Genomic DNA, 20,197 nt, shown 5'->3' with positions numbered 1-20,197 from the left:
ATGTTAATGTGGACTTTCTTTGGATAATATGAATATTTAAAATTCACCATAAATTGCCTTAGTATTTCCTATACTATGCTATTCCATACTAAATCTACACTCCCCATAGTAGTAATAAGAATGCCATTTTCCAGACATCTTTCAAACATTTGAAATTAGCAAAGATACTGAATTTTTGCCAGTGTGATGGGTATAAAATGGCATTTCAAAGTTATTTTATAGTGTTTTCCTAAGGAGGAGTGAGGTTAAGCATCTGTTTATATTTTTAGGTTTTTTTCTTTTGGCCAATTTTTCTTCTGGATTATTTAACTTTTTCTTACTGAATTGTAGGAGTTTCACATATATTCTAGATACTAATCCCTTATTTAATAAATACATTACAAACTTATCTGTGTCATTTATTGGTTGTCAACTGCTATAAGTAAGTTTTGGGTTCCGTTCTAATAGTTTAAATTTTTATTTTTCATATTTAGGTCCTTAAGATAGCTACAATTTACTTTTCTATGTGGTGAAAAGGTATGACTCTAATTTTATTCTGTTACACACGTAGTTTTTCCAAAACTATTTATTAAGTCTGTATCCTTTCCCACCACTTTATATATTACCACTTCCATCATATACCAAGTTCCTGTACGTGCATGGCTCTATTTCTGGCCTCCCTGCTGGTTTCCACTAAACAGAAGTAAATATCCCTGCTCTAATACATTTTTAAATTACATTTTAATAAAGTTGGGTAAGTGATAAGGCAAACTCAACTACTTGATATTTTACTTGTCTTTGAAATTTTAATTGCAATTTCTTTTCAACCTGCATATAACTATCTTCATGGTAGTTTCAAGATTCTTTTGAACTAAACTTTAACAACAACAAAAAAAACCCGGCTTAAACTATTCTACTTTTGGTATTTCCTTTTCACTCCAGTCCTTTAACTCTGAATTAAGCAAAGGAAGTGGGGTTTTTTTTGAGCCTTTTTCTTAAACAACACTGAGAAGCTGATGGTTAACTGGATCAAAAATCTTGTGGCCAGAGCATGTACAATTTTTCACTTAGATCTACGTTACTTTACTAGTGCTTCTAAGGTAGATTTGTAATATAGTAATTTAATTATCATAAAAAAAGAACCAAGAATTTTACTTACAGATGCAATTGTAGCATCTTTTTCAGTGAGTTCCTGTTTGTGCCTAGCCATCATCTCTTTGATCTCCAGCTCTTTCATGATTTTCTCTTTTTCCAAATCGGAATATTGTTCTTCAGCAATTGAACGAGCCAGCTGCTCAGAATCTGCTTTGGTCAAGGTGATCTCCAGTTGAGCAGCCAAGGAGTCCCTACATTTTAGAGATGCATCATTTTATTGTTCAATTTTCACTACGAAGTCAAAGTTTTTGTCTAATTAACTTCATCAACAAATTTTTATTTAGACTATAGCAGGCATTGTTCTAAGAGAAAGGTACATGGTTATGAGCAAAAGAGAGAAGCTCTTGTCCTTACCTTTCATCCTGTAATTCCTGTTTCTTTTGCTGTAATTCTTTACAAAGTTTGGTCTTTTCTTCACATTCTTCTTTCAGTTCCCTAACCTGTGTTTTATAGAGGGTCTAAATAGCAAAATATAACAGAAACAAAACATGTATCATCATCAAAAATATTGTTTCTACATTCAAAAACCTATCCAGTACATACAAATATGTTCATACCACTAAGTAATGTTGAGACCCTGAGCCAATTAGTAGTTTAATGAGCTTTTTTATTTTCTTGTAATTAACCAATTAAAAAATAAAAGTTTAGCTTATAATTAGAAGCATGATTTTCAACTGAGTATCACAATGAGATTTCTCATTAAATGACCGATCGGTAGGATGAATGAAGAGACAAAGAAAAATATTACTAATTTAACAAGAAAATTTTGTTGGCTTAAATCAATGAAACAGGTAACAGCTACTATTTCATATTTTAAAACTGAGCTCAAAAAAGTACAAATATTAAAATGACAATTTTATTTCTTTCATTATGAAAATATATTCTTCCGCAAAAAGCAATGCTTTTGATCAACTTCATTGGGTATGGGCATGTACTCAGAACTATTTTTCTAACAATGATATTAGATTTCTGTTAACTATCTACAGTCTTTTTGCCCAGTTACTCTTTTTGAATTGTGCGGTACAAAATATCCCATCCAAAACTCTGCTTGGTGTTTACTCTTAATAATCTATTTTAAAGACAGGAATCATTCTCCTGGTCTTACAGCATTTTTTTGTTGTTGTTGTTGTTAAACTTTTATTTATTTTTAGTATGTTTTTCCAGGACCCATCAGCTCCAAGTCAAGTAGTTGTTTCAATCTACTGGTGGAGGGCGCAGTTCACAGTGGCTTATGTGGGGACTGAACTGGCAACCTTGTTGTTAAGAGCACAGCGCTCTAACCCACTGAGCTATCCGGCTACCCCAGAACATTTTTTTTTTTTTTAATTTTACAAATACAACAATTTTCAAATTAATGTGTCTGGAGCTTACTGAGAAATACTGTTCCGCTTCAAGCTGATCTTGGAGCTCTTTCATTTGCCCATCTGCATCTTGACGTTCTCTGTGGTAACAGTGAATCAAATGTTAAATAAGTTATACACATATGAAACCAGCACCTCTTAAAATGTGGTCTGGGGAACCCCTGGGAGCCTCTGAGACTTTTTCAGAGAATCCTCGAGGTCAAATTACTTTCAAATTATTTTCATTACTTAATATTAATTAAGCATCATTGTTTTTTTTAAAATTCTCATTCGGTCACTAGTGTACATGGACTTTTCTTGAGGTTATATGACATATCATGATGTCATCACTCCAACAGCTAATAAAATATGTATTTCTATGTTCTTGTATTTCAGAATTTTCTCAGTTTTAATTTCTAACACAAAAAAATGTCATTAGCTATAACTCACATAAACAAAAATTCTTTCAGGCTCTCAATAATTTTTAAGAGTATAAGGGGATCTTGAGGCCAAATAGTGGTATGTTAACCCAATAACACTAAATTACATATTCTCATAAATGCAATCTCATAATCAGCCACTATGCCAACAAAGTAGTAGAATTAAAAGAGCACCCCAAAATTGGCTATCTTAGGATGAGTAAAAAAAATGTCTGGGAGAGGGCCTGAGGGCAAGGAGTACAAGGGTTTATAAAACCTTGGGTGGTAAATGCACAGATTTGTATACTTCGTAAAAATTCAGTGAGCTCTATACTTGGCAACATTTTTTCCTACACTTGTACTTTTTCTGTAAGTATGCCAATCTTCAATAAATAAATAAAATTAAATAAAAAATAAAATTAAAAGTCAGCCTAACACCCCATTTAAGAAGTTCATTTGAAATAATGCTAGGCTTATTAAAAAATAAAAACTATAGTTTTTCAAAAGCCTACATATATTGTACAGGTACAGGCATAGAAAAAGGTCTATAAGGATAAATACAAATTGTTAAGATATGTTACCTCTGGAGAGGTGAAACACGTCTGCATTCATAAAGGGGAATTTATACTGTTTTCTTTTTGTTTTGTAAATGTAGTTCTAAGTATTTTACAGTGGGAAAATTTTTGAATACCACTTGGATATTTAAAAAATGTATACATCAAGAAAGACTCAGAGAGATCAAATGATTTAATCACAATGTTTTCAATTTGTATATTACTTCGGACTTTTATTATTATTTTCATTTAATATAATTTGGTCACTTTATTTACTTACAGGCCCTTAAACCTCTCCATAAAAAGGAAGTTATCACTCAATGTCATTTATCTGTGTCATTTTTGTATTTTACTATTGATTAGTTTATTATTAAGAAATGATGATTCTTATTTCTCTAAGCCAAAAATGTGAAAGTTGCTAATTAATAACATGTGAAGGATCAAGTTTTAAAGTTGTATCACCATCATCAGCTAATAAGCCCACTTGCAGTAAACCCTAGCATAATTTTAATATCATGATCTTCTTGAAGAGCTGTTATCATTCATCTGTAACTTTAGAAATCTAACATTTATTAGGTATTTAAGAAAAGTATTCTTCAGAAAATAACCACAAGATATGGATATGGTTGCAATTAAATAGTATAGAGTAAAAGAAGAAACTATAATGAAAGGTAGAGGTCTCCTTATCCACACCTCTCCACTTCCTAATACTACTACCCTAGAGGAAATCACTTGGTTTCATTTGTTTTGTTCTTTTCGTAGTTACCTCCACATCTCAGCTTGTTTCTTGACATAAATTGTAAATATCATTTACCAATTCCCTGCTGCCAGACTTGAGAATTTAGCTTTTACCATCGCTAATCTCCCCAACCCCCAACACAGTTGTGTCATCGGCCCGAGTGACATAATTAAACATTTCCTATGGCATCAACCACAAACCACAACCTCCCCAGTTTGAGATGAGAAATCCAAAGAGCCCATCCTTTCTCTTTTGTTTTTGAAATCTCATGAGAACATGTCTAAATACGGGTATTTTTTCATTTATTTCTGCTGGGTCCTTTCAATCTAAAGACTTTTCAGCTATGGGAAATTCTTTTCCATTAGTTATTAAATAATTCCCTCCCCCTGGAATTCTTATTTGTCTGGTGCTAGAATTCCTGGAACAGTCTCTGTGTCTTACCTATTTCTCTCATATATTCCATGTTATTCCCTCTTGTTCTACATTTTGTGAAATTTCTTTGACTTTCTCTTCAAATCCTTCTAATAAATTTACACTGACAGTCAACTTTAATCTTCAAGAGCTCTTTCCTATTCCAGCTGCCCCTTTTGCCTTATGTCTGGTTCTTGTTTAATGGAAGTAGTATCTCCTAGAATCTTTGCTCTCACTGTTACCAGTGAGATTTTGTTTTTGTTTGTGCTTTCTTCCTAAATTCTCTTCTCCTTGATATATGTTTCACCTGGGGGCCCTTTCCTCTTTCTTTATCACAGTCTCTCACACTGCAGGCTTTCCTCAAATGCCTAGTATATAATACGTGGTTATATATGTACAGAGGAGGAGACAGAAATTTTAATCTCTGTGGGAGGGGTTTTCTAACTGGCAAACTTCAGTTCAGATGAGAGGCTTAAAAGGCTTAAAAAGCATTAAGCAGGGGTCTGAAATGCCAGAAAAAGCAAGGCTTTTCTGTGAGCTGCTGACCCCACAATAACTATTCTAATTATCTACAGAGAGTGTGTCCCATTTCTTCAGCGGAACTGCTCTATAGGAACCCTACTGGTGGCAGTGCCTGGCCGACATAACTGCAAGGGGCGGTGGTAGAGGATAATCAGAAGGGTGTTCCATTCATGGCATCACATCTTAATCCAGCCTTTCAAGTTATTTGCTTTGAATAATAATACGTCTTTTTTTTCACCTATGTCCTTCATATATACTCCTGGCTGCTGCTCCCTTCACTCTACGTCATTAGTCAGAAGGTTTCCATCAACTTGCAACTATCTCATTAATTAAAGGAACTTATTTTCCTCCAATCCACTGTAATTCTTGATGCACGTTTATGCATTTAAAAATTCCTTTACTGGGGGGAGGGGGGTCCACAGTGTGAGGGATATAAATGATAAACGTCTAAGTATTACTTGGTCTTGTGCACCTGAAACTAATAAAAAAAAATTCCTTTACTAAGTTTTACTGGAATCTAGGAAGGAAGATATATATATATGTTGACCATTTTCAAATGTAAACCTACGTAGCACTTCATATGTACGTTCTCATTGCATGCAATTTTTTTAACCTTATATTACAATTATTTATGTACTCATCTTACCTCCATGTAAGATTGCAAATGTGGGTGTCTTTGGAGAGGAGGGGTTAGGAACTGAGGGATTAAGAAACAACAGATCCATGTGGCACTTATTTAAAAAAAAAAAAGGAAAAAAAAGAGGTATATACACTAAGTACCGAAAATTAGGTATAAACAAAGTATAGTTAGAACAGGAGAAGAAACACAATCTAGATGTTTAACTACCTCTTGCATTCACATGAACACTGTTGTTAGAAAAGATACTATGGAGAATGTCTATGTAGTCAAGTAGTTTTAAAACTGTGTTCCCTAGAACCCACGATCCACAGCTTACTTAGGCTCTTAATCAAAGCTGGGCCAGTGAGTTCTATCTCATCACGTGGGATGCTTTCTGAACGTGGGATCCAGAAAAGTCAAATCAGGGTCTCTTCAAACAAATGAAGAGATATGTTAAGATATATCTCTAGAGTTTGTCCTTCTTGAAGGACCAAGTTTTCTATTAAGTGAAAAAAGCTAGTCTAAAATGAGAAGAATAAAGATAATATACGGGGGAAAGATCAACCAAAAAACAAAGGTAAGACGAAGATGTATGAATATTGTTCAAGTTTCTAGTTCCAATTTTTAAAAGTTGAAATCTCATGAAGTTCAAGACTCTAGGCTTACCCAGGCCATAGATCAACAAAAAAGAACAAAATCTTTTTGACCATCCTTTCCCAGGTAGTATCAATATTGGCATATTTGAATATCCTTTCCTAGGTATTATACTATCAACTTACTGACCTGTCACAGGTGTAAAAAGCAGGTAAGCAGTTATGATGACAGGAGTGGAGTAACAGTCTTTCTTAACAGTAGTTGCCGCAGTAGCAGTAACAGTCCCTACCGTTTCTTGGGTGCATAATGTAAATAAATCACTGCTGTCCTTGACAAGAGCCCTGACAAGGAAGCTTTTACTGCCCTTTTGGAGGTATGATAAGAGGCTCAGAGAGGTTAAATGTTTTGCGCAATGTTGGTCAGCTAGGAAGTAGTAGAACGGGACTGACACCGCCATCTTGCCTGGCATGCTTTTTAACACACTACATACCGCCTCTCATCAAATAACTGGGATCCAGTATGACCTTTGGTTTTCACTGGGAAGAAGTAATTATACAACTAATGACTGAATGGGATAACTTTCAACAGTATATTTACTATATATTAAAAGTATTTTAACAATATGTTTTCTATTTTCTAAGTAAATTAAATAAAGCACTAGCATATATCCTAAAAAATGATTTAAAAGTTTATATGGCGTTTGCTTAATAGTCAAACATTTGCAAGTCAAAGGTACTAAAGGAACAAACAAAAACACATGGACAGGAAACTTGAGGGACAGTCCTGAGCAGGAATCCTAAGAGCACGGGGTGAAAATCCCAGGCATTTTCCTCTGCTCCACCACCACCACGCTCTCTGTCATTATATCACAATAAGGTGGCAGTAGAAAAAAATTGCTGAGGAAGCGAATATAATCTTCTTGAAGGACAACAGTGGCATTCAACATATTACTTGTACAGAAAAAAAGAGAAAACAAAGTCAAGAAAATAAAATGATCAAAAGAAAATCCCCAGATAAACCAAAAGTAAGACAATTTACATGTGGATAGTTGTGCATATTAGTAAAACTTGGTCTCAAACAATTAACTTACTTTCGAAGTTCAGCATTCTGTTTTTCCAAGTTCATTTTCATTTCCATGAGATGATTATTTTCTTGTTTTAACTGCTTTTCTGACATTTTTAGTGTGTTAACTTGCTGTGTTTGCATCTTCAAGTCATTTTGTGTGAGGCAGCGCTTCTGAGTTTCCTGCTCTATTTTTAATGTCAAGTTTCTAACCTAAAAAAGAAATTGCATACTTGGTATGTAAGTAAATTATTTTGATTTATCAAAGAAGCTGGCAGCATATACGATGATGCAAAACAGATTTTTGCCCTTAGGCAGTTAATTCATTTCACAGTAAAATATGGTCTTTATGGTAAAAATAACTAAACTTTTTCAAATTATGATTCATTTAGTCTATCATCCAAATTCAGTAAAATTAGAAGATTGTGGACTATTACAAGAAAAATATTTTAATTGTGAAAACCATCAGTGTACCTTTACAAATAAACCTAGTTTACTATTAATTCATTAGTTTATTATTACTGGTTAGTAAACATACTTACATCCTCATTTAGCACATCTTTTTGTTTAAGGAGTTCATTTATCTTCTGCTGTGACTGTTTGAGGTCACAGTCAAATATAGAGCATCTTTTCTCAGCTTCCAGCAACAGGTTCTCCACTTTCTGTTTTAAAGTCCTTTCCTCCAAGAGCTTTTTTTCCATTTCTAGTGGCACAAAAATGTACATAACCATGAATTTACAAACAAAAAAAGCATATCAAATACATGATATTGTGCTAATAAAAATTACAGTAAATGATGCTGCCTTAAAAATTTTTAATCCCAAATTCATTATTTTCATCACTCCTCTTAATGTATTTGAAATGTCAACAATTTCACGCTTGAAAATTAGATGTTTCATTTGCAGGGTATAAAAACCTACTACATTCTATAATATTACATCCATTCTAATGGACGTAAAATAATTCTGCTTTTACTTATGTTCTAAGACATACTTATATCTTTTAAATAAAGATTTCTTTTATTTTGCTGCTATTCTGTGCCTCTCAGCATTACTCTTCTTATCTTAAAACATTCAGGTAGATTCTATGACCTCTATGGCTGTTTCCATTATTAAGATATTACTATGCGGAGAATGAAAATTATGTTTTAAGGAGGTGGTCAAGGACAGGGCTCTGGAACCAAACTTCCAGAATTTAAACCTGGCTCTGACACTTCCTAATTATTTGACTGGTCAAGTTAATTAACCTCTCTGAGGATCAGTTTTCTTATCTCTAGAATGTTGGGAACAGTACCTACCCTTATAGGGATATTATGAAAGCTTTGAGTTAATAAATGTATAGCACTTAAATGGCAAGCACTTGATAAGAGTTCACTATTAAAAAAAGAAGTTTTGGGCCGGCCGGGTGGCGCAGGCGGTTAGAGCTCCATGCTCCTAACTCCGAAGGCTGCCGGTTCGATTCCCACATGGGCCAGTGGGCTCTCAACAAAAAAAAAAAAAAAAAAAAAAAAAAAAAAAAAAAAAAAAAAAAAAAGAAGTTTTAATGGCCTAAGAAAATGCTTATATTTTTTAAAAGGAAAACAGTATAGAAAGTTGAGAAAATATACAAGTATCATCCTTATTACTAAGACTATGGTTAATCTTTACTTATTTCTTTATACGTTCCTGTATTTTCTAAATGGTTTGCAATTGTTTTATTAATTAGAAAAGGCTTTCAAAAGCCTTTTCAATCTCAAAGAGAAGAGCAGGCAGAGTTTATGTCTAATCAAGTGATTCCATATTGAATGTAAGTTATTTGTTAGAGAATTACCTTTTGATGTTCCAATCAGAAAATCTGTTCAAATCCAACTAGGTTCCTCTGCTCCTTCATAACTAATGCTCAACATCTACTTATCATTTACTACAAAGTTATATTAAATAAAAATTAAACCTATGAATTTTCAGTTTTTAATGAACTATCTTCAAAAGTGTGGGAAAACAAAACTATCCTTTACATACTACTAATAATAGCTAGCATTTCTAAGCACTTTTCATGTATCACTGCACTCGGTTTTCACAACAACCTAATACTCTAATTGTGCCTTTATAGGAAACAAGGCACAAAAAGTTTAAGTAACTAGACAAGGTCACATAACTAGCAATTCATGGATGAAGTCACGTTCTTAATCAAAGGAGGCAATGATATGCAGCAAAAAGACCAAAGCCTGAGACCCAGATTTGAGCACCATCTAGAATAGTTTTGTGTACTCAAGTAAAACACAAATGTCATCACGCATCTTATGTTAGTGTTGTAAAAAAGAGTTTGAGAAAATGGTAGATATTATTATACTGAATTGGTTCATTTTCATCAGCTCAGAAAATAACCTATGAACAAAAGGACTCATTTTTAAAAAACAAACACCCTATTGTGGGCACAGAAAATAGAAAGAGGCAAGAGTGAACTTACTGAGGTGGTGAAAAGATAGGTTCTATCCTTGTTTGGGGAGATAGTTACACATGTCCACCACAAATCTGAAAACTTTTTGCGTTTTATTGCACCTAAACTATATCTCAAAGGAAATTTCACTGTGTGGCCACGGACAGGGAAACATGGCCCACTAACTTCATCTTTTCTAATTAGATTTTTCTAAATAAAGTACTCATTTCATCTTTTATCATTCTGAATTAGTGCCTTACACTAAAATGATATTAACTAAAATCTCTAATTTTAGTTACATTCAAGAATTACAAGCCTATTTTTTTGCTGTGATTCATAAATGTTTTATTTCAATATGAAATAAAATTTGTTTACAAGTTTTATGACTCACAAGAATATTTAGTGATTTCCTTTGGAATTCCAAATTCATCATAATTATAAACAGTTTGGAAAACAAGAAATTAACCTAAGACAATTACAAGATACAGGCTGGTTTGTGGAGAAGGTAACTTTGTTATCTTACCCTACATTCATTAATATTGTATGGCTTTGACCAAATCTAGCTAGTATCTTCATCATGCCAGAGTTCAAAATATTTAATGAGCTTCTATTCTAGTTAAGTCAGCTATTTTTAAATCTTTATGTTGCAGAAAGTGGCAGGAATTGTAGCACATTCTGGTGAAATGTCAAACTAAATATTACAAAAAGCATATCCCCCAAATCTGAGTAAATATATCTAGAACTTCATATTCTGTATGTATGCATGTCACTATTGGTATCACCAAAATAATCTCTCTCTGATCTAAAAAATTTGGTTGAATAATTTTGTGTTTGAGCCTTCCTATCTTTGAAGTGATTGCTGCCATAAAGAATATACTCGTGTATGTATAGTGCTTCTCTAATAGTGTTTTTCCTCCAGTATTTGGCAATAAAATATAAACAAATATTCAAAATCAACTAATTAAATACAGAGTTAATTCTTAGTAAAATGCTGCTGGAAAATTCTTTTATAAAAATGCGTACCTTTCATGGCTTCTGATTTAGCTTCTTCAATGGATTCATAAATCTTATTTTTATCTGCCAGTCGTGCTTTTGTAGCCTTATGTTCAGCTTCTTCTTGTTCTAAGCTCTGCTGTATAACTTTCAGTTGGTATGTCATATCTATTTCCATGTTGTTCTTTTCCTATTGAAGATTAAAATGGCAGGTATAAACAAAAAAGACTGGCTCACAATTTCAAAAACTTACAAAGTTTTTTTTATAGACTTACTATGGATGTTCAATACTTCCCATCCTTCTTCATTCAAACTTCTTGTAAAAGTAATCTACGTACTCTATCTGTCCTCTTCCAACTGTACCCATCTCCCTCACCTCCACTCTACTATTTTGAGATCTGTATTGAGACTGTTTGATCTCAGTAAAATGACCAATGATATTCTCAACAAATTCAACGCTTTTCAGTCTTTATCTCATTTGAACTCAGTTGCCCTTGAAACCATTTCTCTGACCTCTACTGACACTGAACTCACCTGATTCCCCCATCTGCTCTCATCTTTTCTGTTGCTTGTGAAGTTTTCCCCCATCTACCCCTTAAATGTTGGTGTTCTCTGGAGGTAGTATTCTTTAGCCACAATGCTTTTCCTCTTCCTATATCATTATTTCTCAAGCTTTTAAAATATGCCTAATGTATCCCTTTGCTATATCTAAAAAAAACCCCAAGACTCAGCATCCTCTACCATTCACACTTATTTTCCACATAGGAGATATGTTAGAATCTTCAGTAACTGAGAAGTTAAGAAATTAAGATTCTTACTAAAGTTAAGAATCTTTAGTAATTGAGATTTTTCTATATATCTTCAAACGATGTTCTAATTCTTTGCTTTCTATAGTTTGTATCATAAATATATTTATTTTGTGTTTCAAGTAAAATGTGATATTTTCAAACTAACAATCCACCAACAGAGTAATCTACTCTGCCCTGAGAAACCAATGCTCTAAACAATCTGTTCCCAGATGCGCTTTCCCATTTGCATGGTTTCAGCTACTTCTATACCGACAACTCTCAAGTATTTCTAGCTTCTATTACCATAACTTTACTGCTTTGTAGACTTCCTAAGTCGGCTGTCTCACAGGCTCCTCAAACAGGACTAAAACAGATTTATCATTATTTCCTCTAACAGAGCTTTTTCCTTTATTCTTTACTAATTAATGGCACTACTGTGTATCTCATCACAAACTAGGAACCTGGAACTCATCCTTGTGTACTACTCACAGGCCACATCTAATCAATTACTAATTGCTGCAAAACATTCCCTCTCTAAGTATTTCTCAGATTCATCCTCACTTTCCCTCCTTTTAACTACTGCACTAGTTAAGTCTCCATTATCTGAATACTAAGAAATGTCTCCCTACCTCTTATCTTGTCCTCCTCAAATCTATTCTCCACAAAGTACACAGCGATCGATTGTAAATATACCTCTACTCTAATAAGGTCATCCAATTGAAAGCCCTTCAGTGGGTAGGTAGTCCATTACTTACAGAAACTAAGTTTCTTAACAGTGTATTCAAAATCTTGTAGGATATAGCTCATCCTAGCTCTGTAGCCTTGCTCTGGCCACTGAACCCTCACTCTCACAGGAGGGCCATATTGGCCCACCACTCTGTAAAATTTCATTGGAACATAGCCACACCCATTCCTTTACATATTGCAATAGAGACTGTAAGGCCTGCGAAGTCTAAAATATTTACTGCCTTTCCCTTAAAAGATTACAATTTGTTACCCTTGCTCTATAGTCCAGAAATATTCAACAGTCTGTACTTAAATAAACCAACTACACCTTTTTTATTTCCCATCGTCTGGGCCTTTGTTCATGCTGTCCTCCCAAGTCAAAATGTGCCTTCACCCTGTCACAACCAATCCTGTTCTGCCAGATTAGGGATACATCCTGTGCACCCATCCAACATACCCTTGTCCGTACATCTAGCATTCTATTTACTGCACTGCAGCAGAATCATCTGTGAGTTATTAGTACTTTAGAAATTACCCATTAGACGATGAGATTGTTAAAGGCAGGATTGCATCCTGATACTTCTACCACAGATGACACACTAAGTACTAAATGAATGAATGACTGAATAAATGAATGAAACAAAATATTCACTGAACAGAGCCTAGAAATTATCCCTAGCTTATAGTATTGTTAAAGCAAAACTTCTAAATGCCAAAAGTCATGATAACTTTACATCATTTTTGAGACATGTCACAAGTGAAAACCAGGTTTTCTGGGATCCCTAGGAAGAAACATCCTAACTAGACACTCTAAGAGAGTCCCTCCCTTCATAAGCATCTAACACAGTGAGGGCTGCTTGTGAAGCAAGCCTTAAAAATATTTACCCCTAGTCTACAGAACCAAGTCTAAATATAAGAGAGTACATGGATATGCAGAAATATTTCAGTTTCAGATCTCCCTTATTTTAGAATAAGTTTTCCAATTTGAAATTCTCTGTAGTCATTTTCTTACACAAATATAAGCTTAACATGTTTTACCTTTTCCAAATCAGTAAATCTCTCATGTAGTTGCCTCTTCTCCAGTTCTACTTTTGCTAGTAAGATTTTGCCATTCTTTAAATCTTCTTCTAGGCCAGATATTCTACCTAAAATTGCAACATTTTAAAAAACAATCAACCGACAAAGTATATACATTAAAAATAAAAAGTTTGGACATCATCTCATACTTTGAGCTATTATATATGAGCAGAAGTTTAATTACTGTTGATATAGTTGAGATACTGCTTTACTGTTAATTCAACTGCAACCCCATCTACCACCTTGGAAGGTGCTTTGATACTTTAAAATATTTCAAACCATTTGAAAGTAAATCTTTCATTCATAACATTTTCTATTAATGTATTTCTAATACCCTAACTTTACATAACAGTGTAGTATATTCAGAAATGTGCTACTCCAGCACATTGCTCATCATTTAAAGTTATTTCCAAAATATGAACAATCAAGATGAATTCAAGTACAATCTCTACTTTAATACCTTGTAAATCATTAATTATCTCTGATCCTTGCGTTCGGTCCCTCCTTTCAGATTCTAGAACCGATTGAAGATTGATAAAGTCCTTTTCAAGTTTTAACTTGGCGGTCTCCAGGAGGCAATTTTTATCTTGTAGATCTCTATTGTTAGATTCCAGCTGCTGAATCTGTTTGGAACTTTCTGCCTGGGTTTTTCTTAACCGGGCTGCAGTATCTGATTCTGTTCGCAGCAAAGTATTGGTTTCATCTAGCTGTTTTTCCATTCAAAAAAATCAAATAAACAACAATAAACAAGTGTATACAATGAAAATACTTCAGTTCATTACTGCATTACAAAGCATTTAAAATAAACAAAAACCTAAAAATATTTCCTAGTGATTTCCCTTTAAAATTAGAGGAAAAATCGTTTAATAACATTTCTAATTAAAACTGTTAATAGGCAGTCATAAATAAAATTCAATATCCTTATCACAAATTGGGATCAACTTACTTGTCTCTGAAGTTGATTCACTTTCTCAGTGGATATTTGAGAGTTCTGATTTCTTTTTTTCAAATCTTCAAGTTGATCTTTTAAACTGTTAACTATAATAAAAAGCAATTCTGTGACAAGCTTCAACACAACACACACACACACACGTACACTTAATGTTTTTCTTGATAAGTATTTAATATTCTACACCACAAACCATCATTTTCCAAATTTCGTTTCTTGTCTGCTTCATGATCAGCTTTCCGCTGATATTCTGCATTTTTGTGCTGAAGAAGTGCCTTTTCTCTTTCTAATTGTCTTAATGCTGATTCCACATTTTTCCTTAAGGTAATCTGAAATAATGCTTGAAGTTATTATCAGAGGAAAGTATGTATAAATATTAAATTAAAGCAAAAAATATTTCAGTCATTTCAAGCAGATTTTTAAAAATATTTAAAAAACAACTGTAACTGCTATATTGTTAAAACTACAATGTTTTACATATTTTTAAAACAGCACACTACTGTTAAATAATCAAGAGTGTAAGTGTTGTTTACTATTGAAAGTCAAACTTTCGATAACATTCCATCACCACTGAACCATCTTCATGTAATACAAACCATGAGTCTAAAATGTTATGAGTAACCATTAAAAAAAAGAAACAAAGGTCACTTTCTGTTTTTAACCCATGTCATTAATACAAATGCATTTTTTATTTGATGTATCTACACACACTACATTAACTCCAGTTTTGCAAAAATATAACAAAATGAAGCCTATTATGATTATTCTATAATTTTAGTTCTATCCACCAATGCTACAGGGTAGGTTTTATTATAGATAAAGATATGTATTAATATGGTACCAAGAGAACTCTGCAGGTTAGTCAGGCATCAAAACTTTTTACCAACAAAAATGTTAGTAAAAACATAGAGCTACTTTACCTCTTCTTCTAGCTCCTTTGCTACCTTCTCTAGGCGAGTATTAATACATCTAAAGAATTTCAAAAGAAATAGTAAATAACTCCTAATTTACAATAAAAGAATTGACCATAATTTAAAAAATAATAATATAATTACATTTTTAGTAATATTTTTTAAACTTAAATTTTACAATATACTATTTATCTACAAAACATACTTGCACTTCTGCTCTAGTTCCTCTTTGGCTTGTATCTCAGTGCTAAGGTGTTCTTCTAATGTGTACAGTTTTTTCTGAATCTGTCAGAAAACAAGAAACTATAATTATAAAGTCTAGCCATACTTAAAAGATGAGAAGCTTAAAGAAAACAATGATAAGCTTCTCTTTTCTTTCAACTTAATATAATCTCTATAATGGTACAGTATTTGTACCTTCTTAATGTGAGTTTTATTCACAGAGTGAAAAAATCCTCCATCTCTTGCTGTCTACAACAGTACACCTGTATGTATGAACACATTTTGTAAACATGATGAGAAGCTCTAATGTTGGCAGAATTCTTCTATGATAGCACATTTCTCATTCATCATGAATAAAAGATATCCTCTGATATCCTCCACTGTTCTTCTGTAGATTACTTATTTGAAAATATCACCATTTTTGCTTATAAGATAAAGATAAAAGGTCTATATATAAAATAAATATTTGATTGAACATGATCAAATATATGTTAGTGTTCTTAAAATAAGTGTTCTTAAAAATAAGACTGTAAGTTCTTCTTTGTATCTTCCTACACAGTGCCAGGCACAGTACTATAAAATTGTAATCAATGACTCTTTTGGATAAATAATAGCTAATTAATTATAAGTCATCTCCTTGCCATTCTTTAAATCTTCTTCAAGGCCAGCTATGTCAGTCTTTAAAGAAACCAAAATTACAGAAAGTATTAAATAATCCACTTTTGGAGCATTATCACCTTTATAAAGGACTTGACTTTTTGAGTTCCTTTTGTGCCTTGGGTACAGCAGCAGGCACTTGACAAATGTTGCCTCATTAATCCGAACAAAAACCCTATAAAGATGGTAGTGTTAAATCTACTAACTAAGGAAACCAAAATCCAAAAAAGGTGAATAACCAAACCAAGAAAGCATAGCTAATAAGTGACAGTACCAAAAATCAACCCAAATCTATTAGAGTCCAAAGTCAATATTCTTTCCACTAGTCTTTCTAGTGATTTGGTTCTCTGCGGTTTCTCAAATGTTTCATGTATCTTAAGCAAAACGTATCTTTCCCTAATAAGAATAGACAGGCTAATGAACTAGTCAAATTTAACTCTATTGCATTAATACAATTTGATCACACGCTAATCAGAAGTTCTTGCTGCCTATTTTATGTCCTTGATAAACAAAAACCTGAAAATTACATATAATTTAAGTAACAGATACATAGGAGCAATAAGAAAAGGGATACTTGGTAGAAAAAAGGATGGGAACTTCTCTCTTGGGTAGATGCAGTACTCCAAATGCTAAGTGGAATATGGCTATATCAAAACATTGCTAGAGTGATGAGTTTTTCTGCTTTTCAAGATATTTGACATCAACATACCTCTTGACTTTCCTATTTAAAACAAACAAACAAAAAACATGGAAAACATTAAAATGTTTTTTTTGCTTTGTAAAATTCCTAAAACACAAATCATACCAAAATTGTCCAACCAAATTTTCAGTTTTTCTAAGTTTTGAAGAGAAAAATGTTAAGCATCCTTATTTATATGTATGTGTGCATGTGATTTAAGCATCCTTATGCTTAAATTTACTGCATGTGATTTACTTTGTGTGCAGTTACAAATTATAGAGGTCACAAAATACTGTAACAGCATAACAAAATTATCCTTTATATGAATTCATTGCTAAATACTCAAAATTTGAATCCCTCCACCATTTCTGTACTCTTATAGCTTATTGTAGCTATAAGATTTTATAATCTTAATAATATAAATTTTTATAATTTCTAACTGGTATTATAGCTGTTTATAAATCTATTCTATCACTTTTGCTAATAAAACTAAGTCTAAAGCCACGTATAATTCATCTTTTTACTACCATTGTGTCTTACACAACGATACTTGTCAAAAAAAATGAATCATTTCAATGTTATGCTGAACTGTATTTCAACAAGGAATGCCATCTAATGATTCTAAAAGTAGCATCAAATAAACTTTTAAAAATACATGGACATTACTAAAATATTTGAACATGTGACTAAAATAGAGTAGTAAAAATTTATACGTACTTCATTTTTCCTTGATTGTACTGAATCATTTTCTCTACAAGATGGAAAGTCACTTAATAACCTAGAAGGAAAGGCAAGAAATACATTCTTTTGCATGTCATTTTAATCCATTTTCTAAGTTATTCTCAGAATTAAATTCCAACCAAAGATTTTTCTTTTCACTTCAACATATTTTAAATGAAGCAATATTTTCTAATCTAGACATTTATACCACTTTCAATAATTTAAAATGCTGAACTGTTCTTGCCTCTCACTTTTATCATATGTTCTATTATTTAACATCGCTGAGATTAAGTCACTAAATGGAACTAGACTTTCCCCCTCTTTATCTCATTTTGAGTTACTGTAACTATTTTATTCTTGTAGACATTTTCTAGAAAGAAACATCTCTCCTTTTCAATGATAACGTCTCCTGATCTCCAGGTCTTAATACATAAATAATCACTTCTATTGAACTGTCAATCTCTCTCCGTTTTAATTGGGTGCTTCCCTTCCTCGATGTCTGTAAACATCCTTGCGTTTCTCCTGGCACTGGTATCATTTGAGTAAGCACTGCAATAGTTTGTAGAACACTATTGGTAGCAGGGTGACCAACTCTTCCTGGTTTGCTTGGGATTTTCCCCAGTTTTAGCATGAAAGTCGCACACCACAACCTGGAAACCCCTTGCTCCTGGACAAACCATAACGATTGATCACCCCAATCATTACACACATGGAAGTACCAAAAAGTTTCTGAAATGTTTTTAATGCTTCATCTATTTTTTCAGTGGCTTCTTTCTGCCTGTCAAAGTCAAAAGTCCCTTAGCAGAGCACACAACAATTATCTATTGCATTATTCTTCCCCTAAATTCCAATTTCAATCTGTTATCTAATGTTACCCCCCCTAAAACTCACTTCAGTTGACCAGTATTTATTGAATGACCTTGTGTCAGACTCTGTGCTGGATGGAAGGATTCAGGCAAGAAAACCGTCCTCCAAATGGTCACAATCCAGGAATATAGCCTATGTTTGAGTCCTACTGGATCACACTACTATCAATGTATGCTTACATTCCAAACTTTTGCTTCCACTATTTACCTCCCTATAACTCTCACCTAAACTCCCCACATCTCAGCCACTAAAAACTTCCTTATCTTTAAATTTGGCTATATAATGCCACCTCTTTCCTGACGTCTTGCCTGAATTCTCCCTACCATCACCTCAAAGAGACACAACGCTTTTTTTTTCCAAACCACCTCAGAATTTTTTGGTACCTTTCTTAAGAAAAATATCACATTCTAACCTTTGTTATGACTATACAGTTTTCTCACATTCCTCATTAGTTGACAAGCTCCTTCAAAAGCAGGTATTTGGTCTTACACTATAGTCCAAAAGAATATAAAGCATTGCCTTGAATTGATTTGTGAATGAGTATCATATAACATTCAGAAATAAAATAATGAAATTAAGTGAAAAATAACTCTTTTGACAGTCCTTTTTAAAAAACTCAAAGTTAAAAAAAATTAACACTTTATCTTCTATAATCCAGAGTCTCGAAGTAAGACAACTCTTTATAGTTAGACTGTGAAAACAGTAAAAATATAACAAACAAGTGACATACAAATTTTCTCTGTAGTAGGTAAATCCTATAAAAGGCAGCTGATTTCCCACAAAAGCTTTAGGAATTGGGAAGGTTTCTACATCTCCTTTATCATCTTCAATGTCATCAAAATTGCTACTGTCTATGTCACTGCTGAGTTCAGGTACTACCGGAGCTGCCGCTGTTAAAATAAATAAATAATTTCATTCATAATCAAAACAAAAATATATAGAAACCACCCCATTATGTTTTATATTATTAACACTATATTATATTAACACATTGTACATTAGTAATATATAACTCATTAATGACAAGATATTATGATTTACTATAGAATATTCTAGCAACACATTTTCCATTTTAACATTTCAAAGAATTAAAATTTTGTAAGTATTTTATTACAATACTAGATTGGCTTTAAATATTGATAAATCAATTAAACAAGGAAAGCAACATGCTATTACTCTAGCTTTAAAACTATAACCAGCAATAACTTGCACATACATTCTTTAGTCTTCAGTTTTCTACATTTTTAAGTAGAAATATTTCTTACTCTTAAAATAACGTCAAATATAAAGTTAAAATGAATTACTATGCTTACCCTAGTATTTACCAGGGTATGGTCTCCATAAATAATTACTGATTTATTAATTCAAACATATTCGAATGACAGTATCATATTTCCTTCTTTCTACAAATTATTGAGATCCATAAAACCTAACTTGACAAATTAAGAAGTCAATAATGTTATTATAAAAGTATTGGGAAACACTGCCAATAAATACATACTTATTGTATGCTTAGTTTGCTAAGATAGTGAGGTAATATTAATTTAGTTGTAAATATTGCCACTGAACAAATTTGAAATGAAACCTCTCAATTTAAAAATTAGCATTAAGTGTATCAAACATGCTTATTAATTCAAAAGAGGAATCAATTTATGGGATTTAAAATGTGGTGGGATGGAAATATTTAAATTTATTGACTTACTCTCTCTTATGTTATCCCAATTCCATTGATCATTCTTAAAGAAAGGATGTTGTTTGATTTCTTCTACTCCATTTCTCCCAAGTCGTACCTCCCTAAA

General features: G+C 32.7%; 1 protein-coding gene across 1 annotated transcript in view; it reads right to left on the bottom strand.

Moving 5' to 3' along the window:
- ROCK2 (Rho associated coiled-coil containing protein kinase 2) overlaps positions 1-20,197 on the bottom strand; it is a 110,965-nt gene that overhangs the window by 17,667 nt on the left and 73,101 nt on the right. Inside the window, exons 8-23 of the mRNA XM_081068701.1 lie at positions 20,101-20,192; positions 19,129-19,288; positions 17,529-17,589; positions 16,842-16,853; positions 15,459-15,538; positions 15,263-15,311; positions 14,536-14,671; positions 14,340-14,431; positions 13,854-14,100; positions 13,355-13,461; positions 10,833-10,992; positions 7,937-8,097; positions 7,423-7,607; positions 2,506-2,575; positions 1,489-1,592; positions 1,139-1,325 (exon numbers count right to left, since the gene is read on the bottom strand). Of these exons, the coding sequence (XP_080924827.1) occupies positions 1,139-1,325; positions 1,489-1,592; positions 2,506-2,575; positions 7,423-7,607; positions 7,937-8,097; positions 10,833-10,992; positions 13,355-13,461; positions 13,854-14,100; positions 14,340-14,431; positions 14,536-14,671; positions 15,263-15,311; positions 15,459-15,538; positions 16,842-16,853; positions 17,529-17,589; positions 19,129-19,288; positions 20,101-20,192 (1,903 nt within the window). The remainder of the gene's footprint in view (positions 1-1,138; positions 1,326-1,488; positions 1,593-2,505; positions 2,576-7,422; positions 7,608-7,936; positions 8,098-10,832; positions 10,993-13,354; positions 13,462-13,853; positions 14,101-14,339; positions 14,432-14,535; positions 14,672-15,262; positions 15,312-15,458; positions 15,539-16,841; positions 16,854-17,528; positions 17,590-19,128; positions 19,289-20,100; positions 20,193-20,197) is intronic.

The sequence above is a fragment of the Rhinolophus hipposideros genome (assembly GCF_964194185.1).
Source record: "Rhinolophus hipposideros genome assembly, chromosome: 12".
In the NCBI taxonomy this organism is placed as follows: domain Eukaryota; kingdom Metazoa; phylum Chordata; class Mammalia; order Chiroptera; family Rhinolophidae; genus Rhinolophus; species Rhinolophus hipposideros.
Note: the sequence above shows the minus strand (reverse complement) of the source record. Positions and strands in the feature narration are given on the sequence as shown.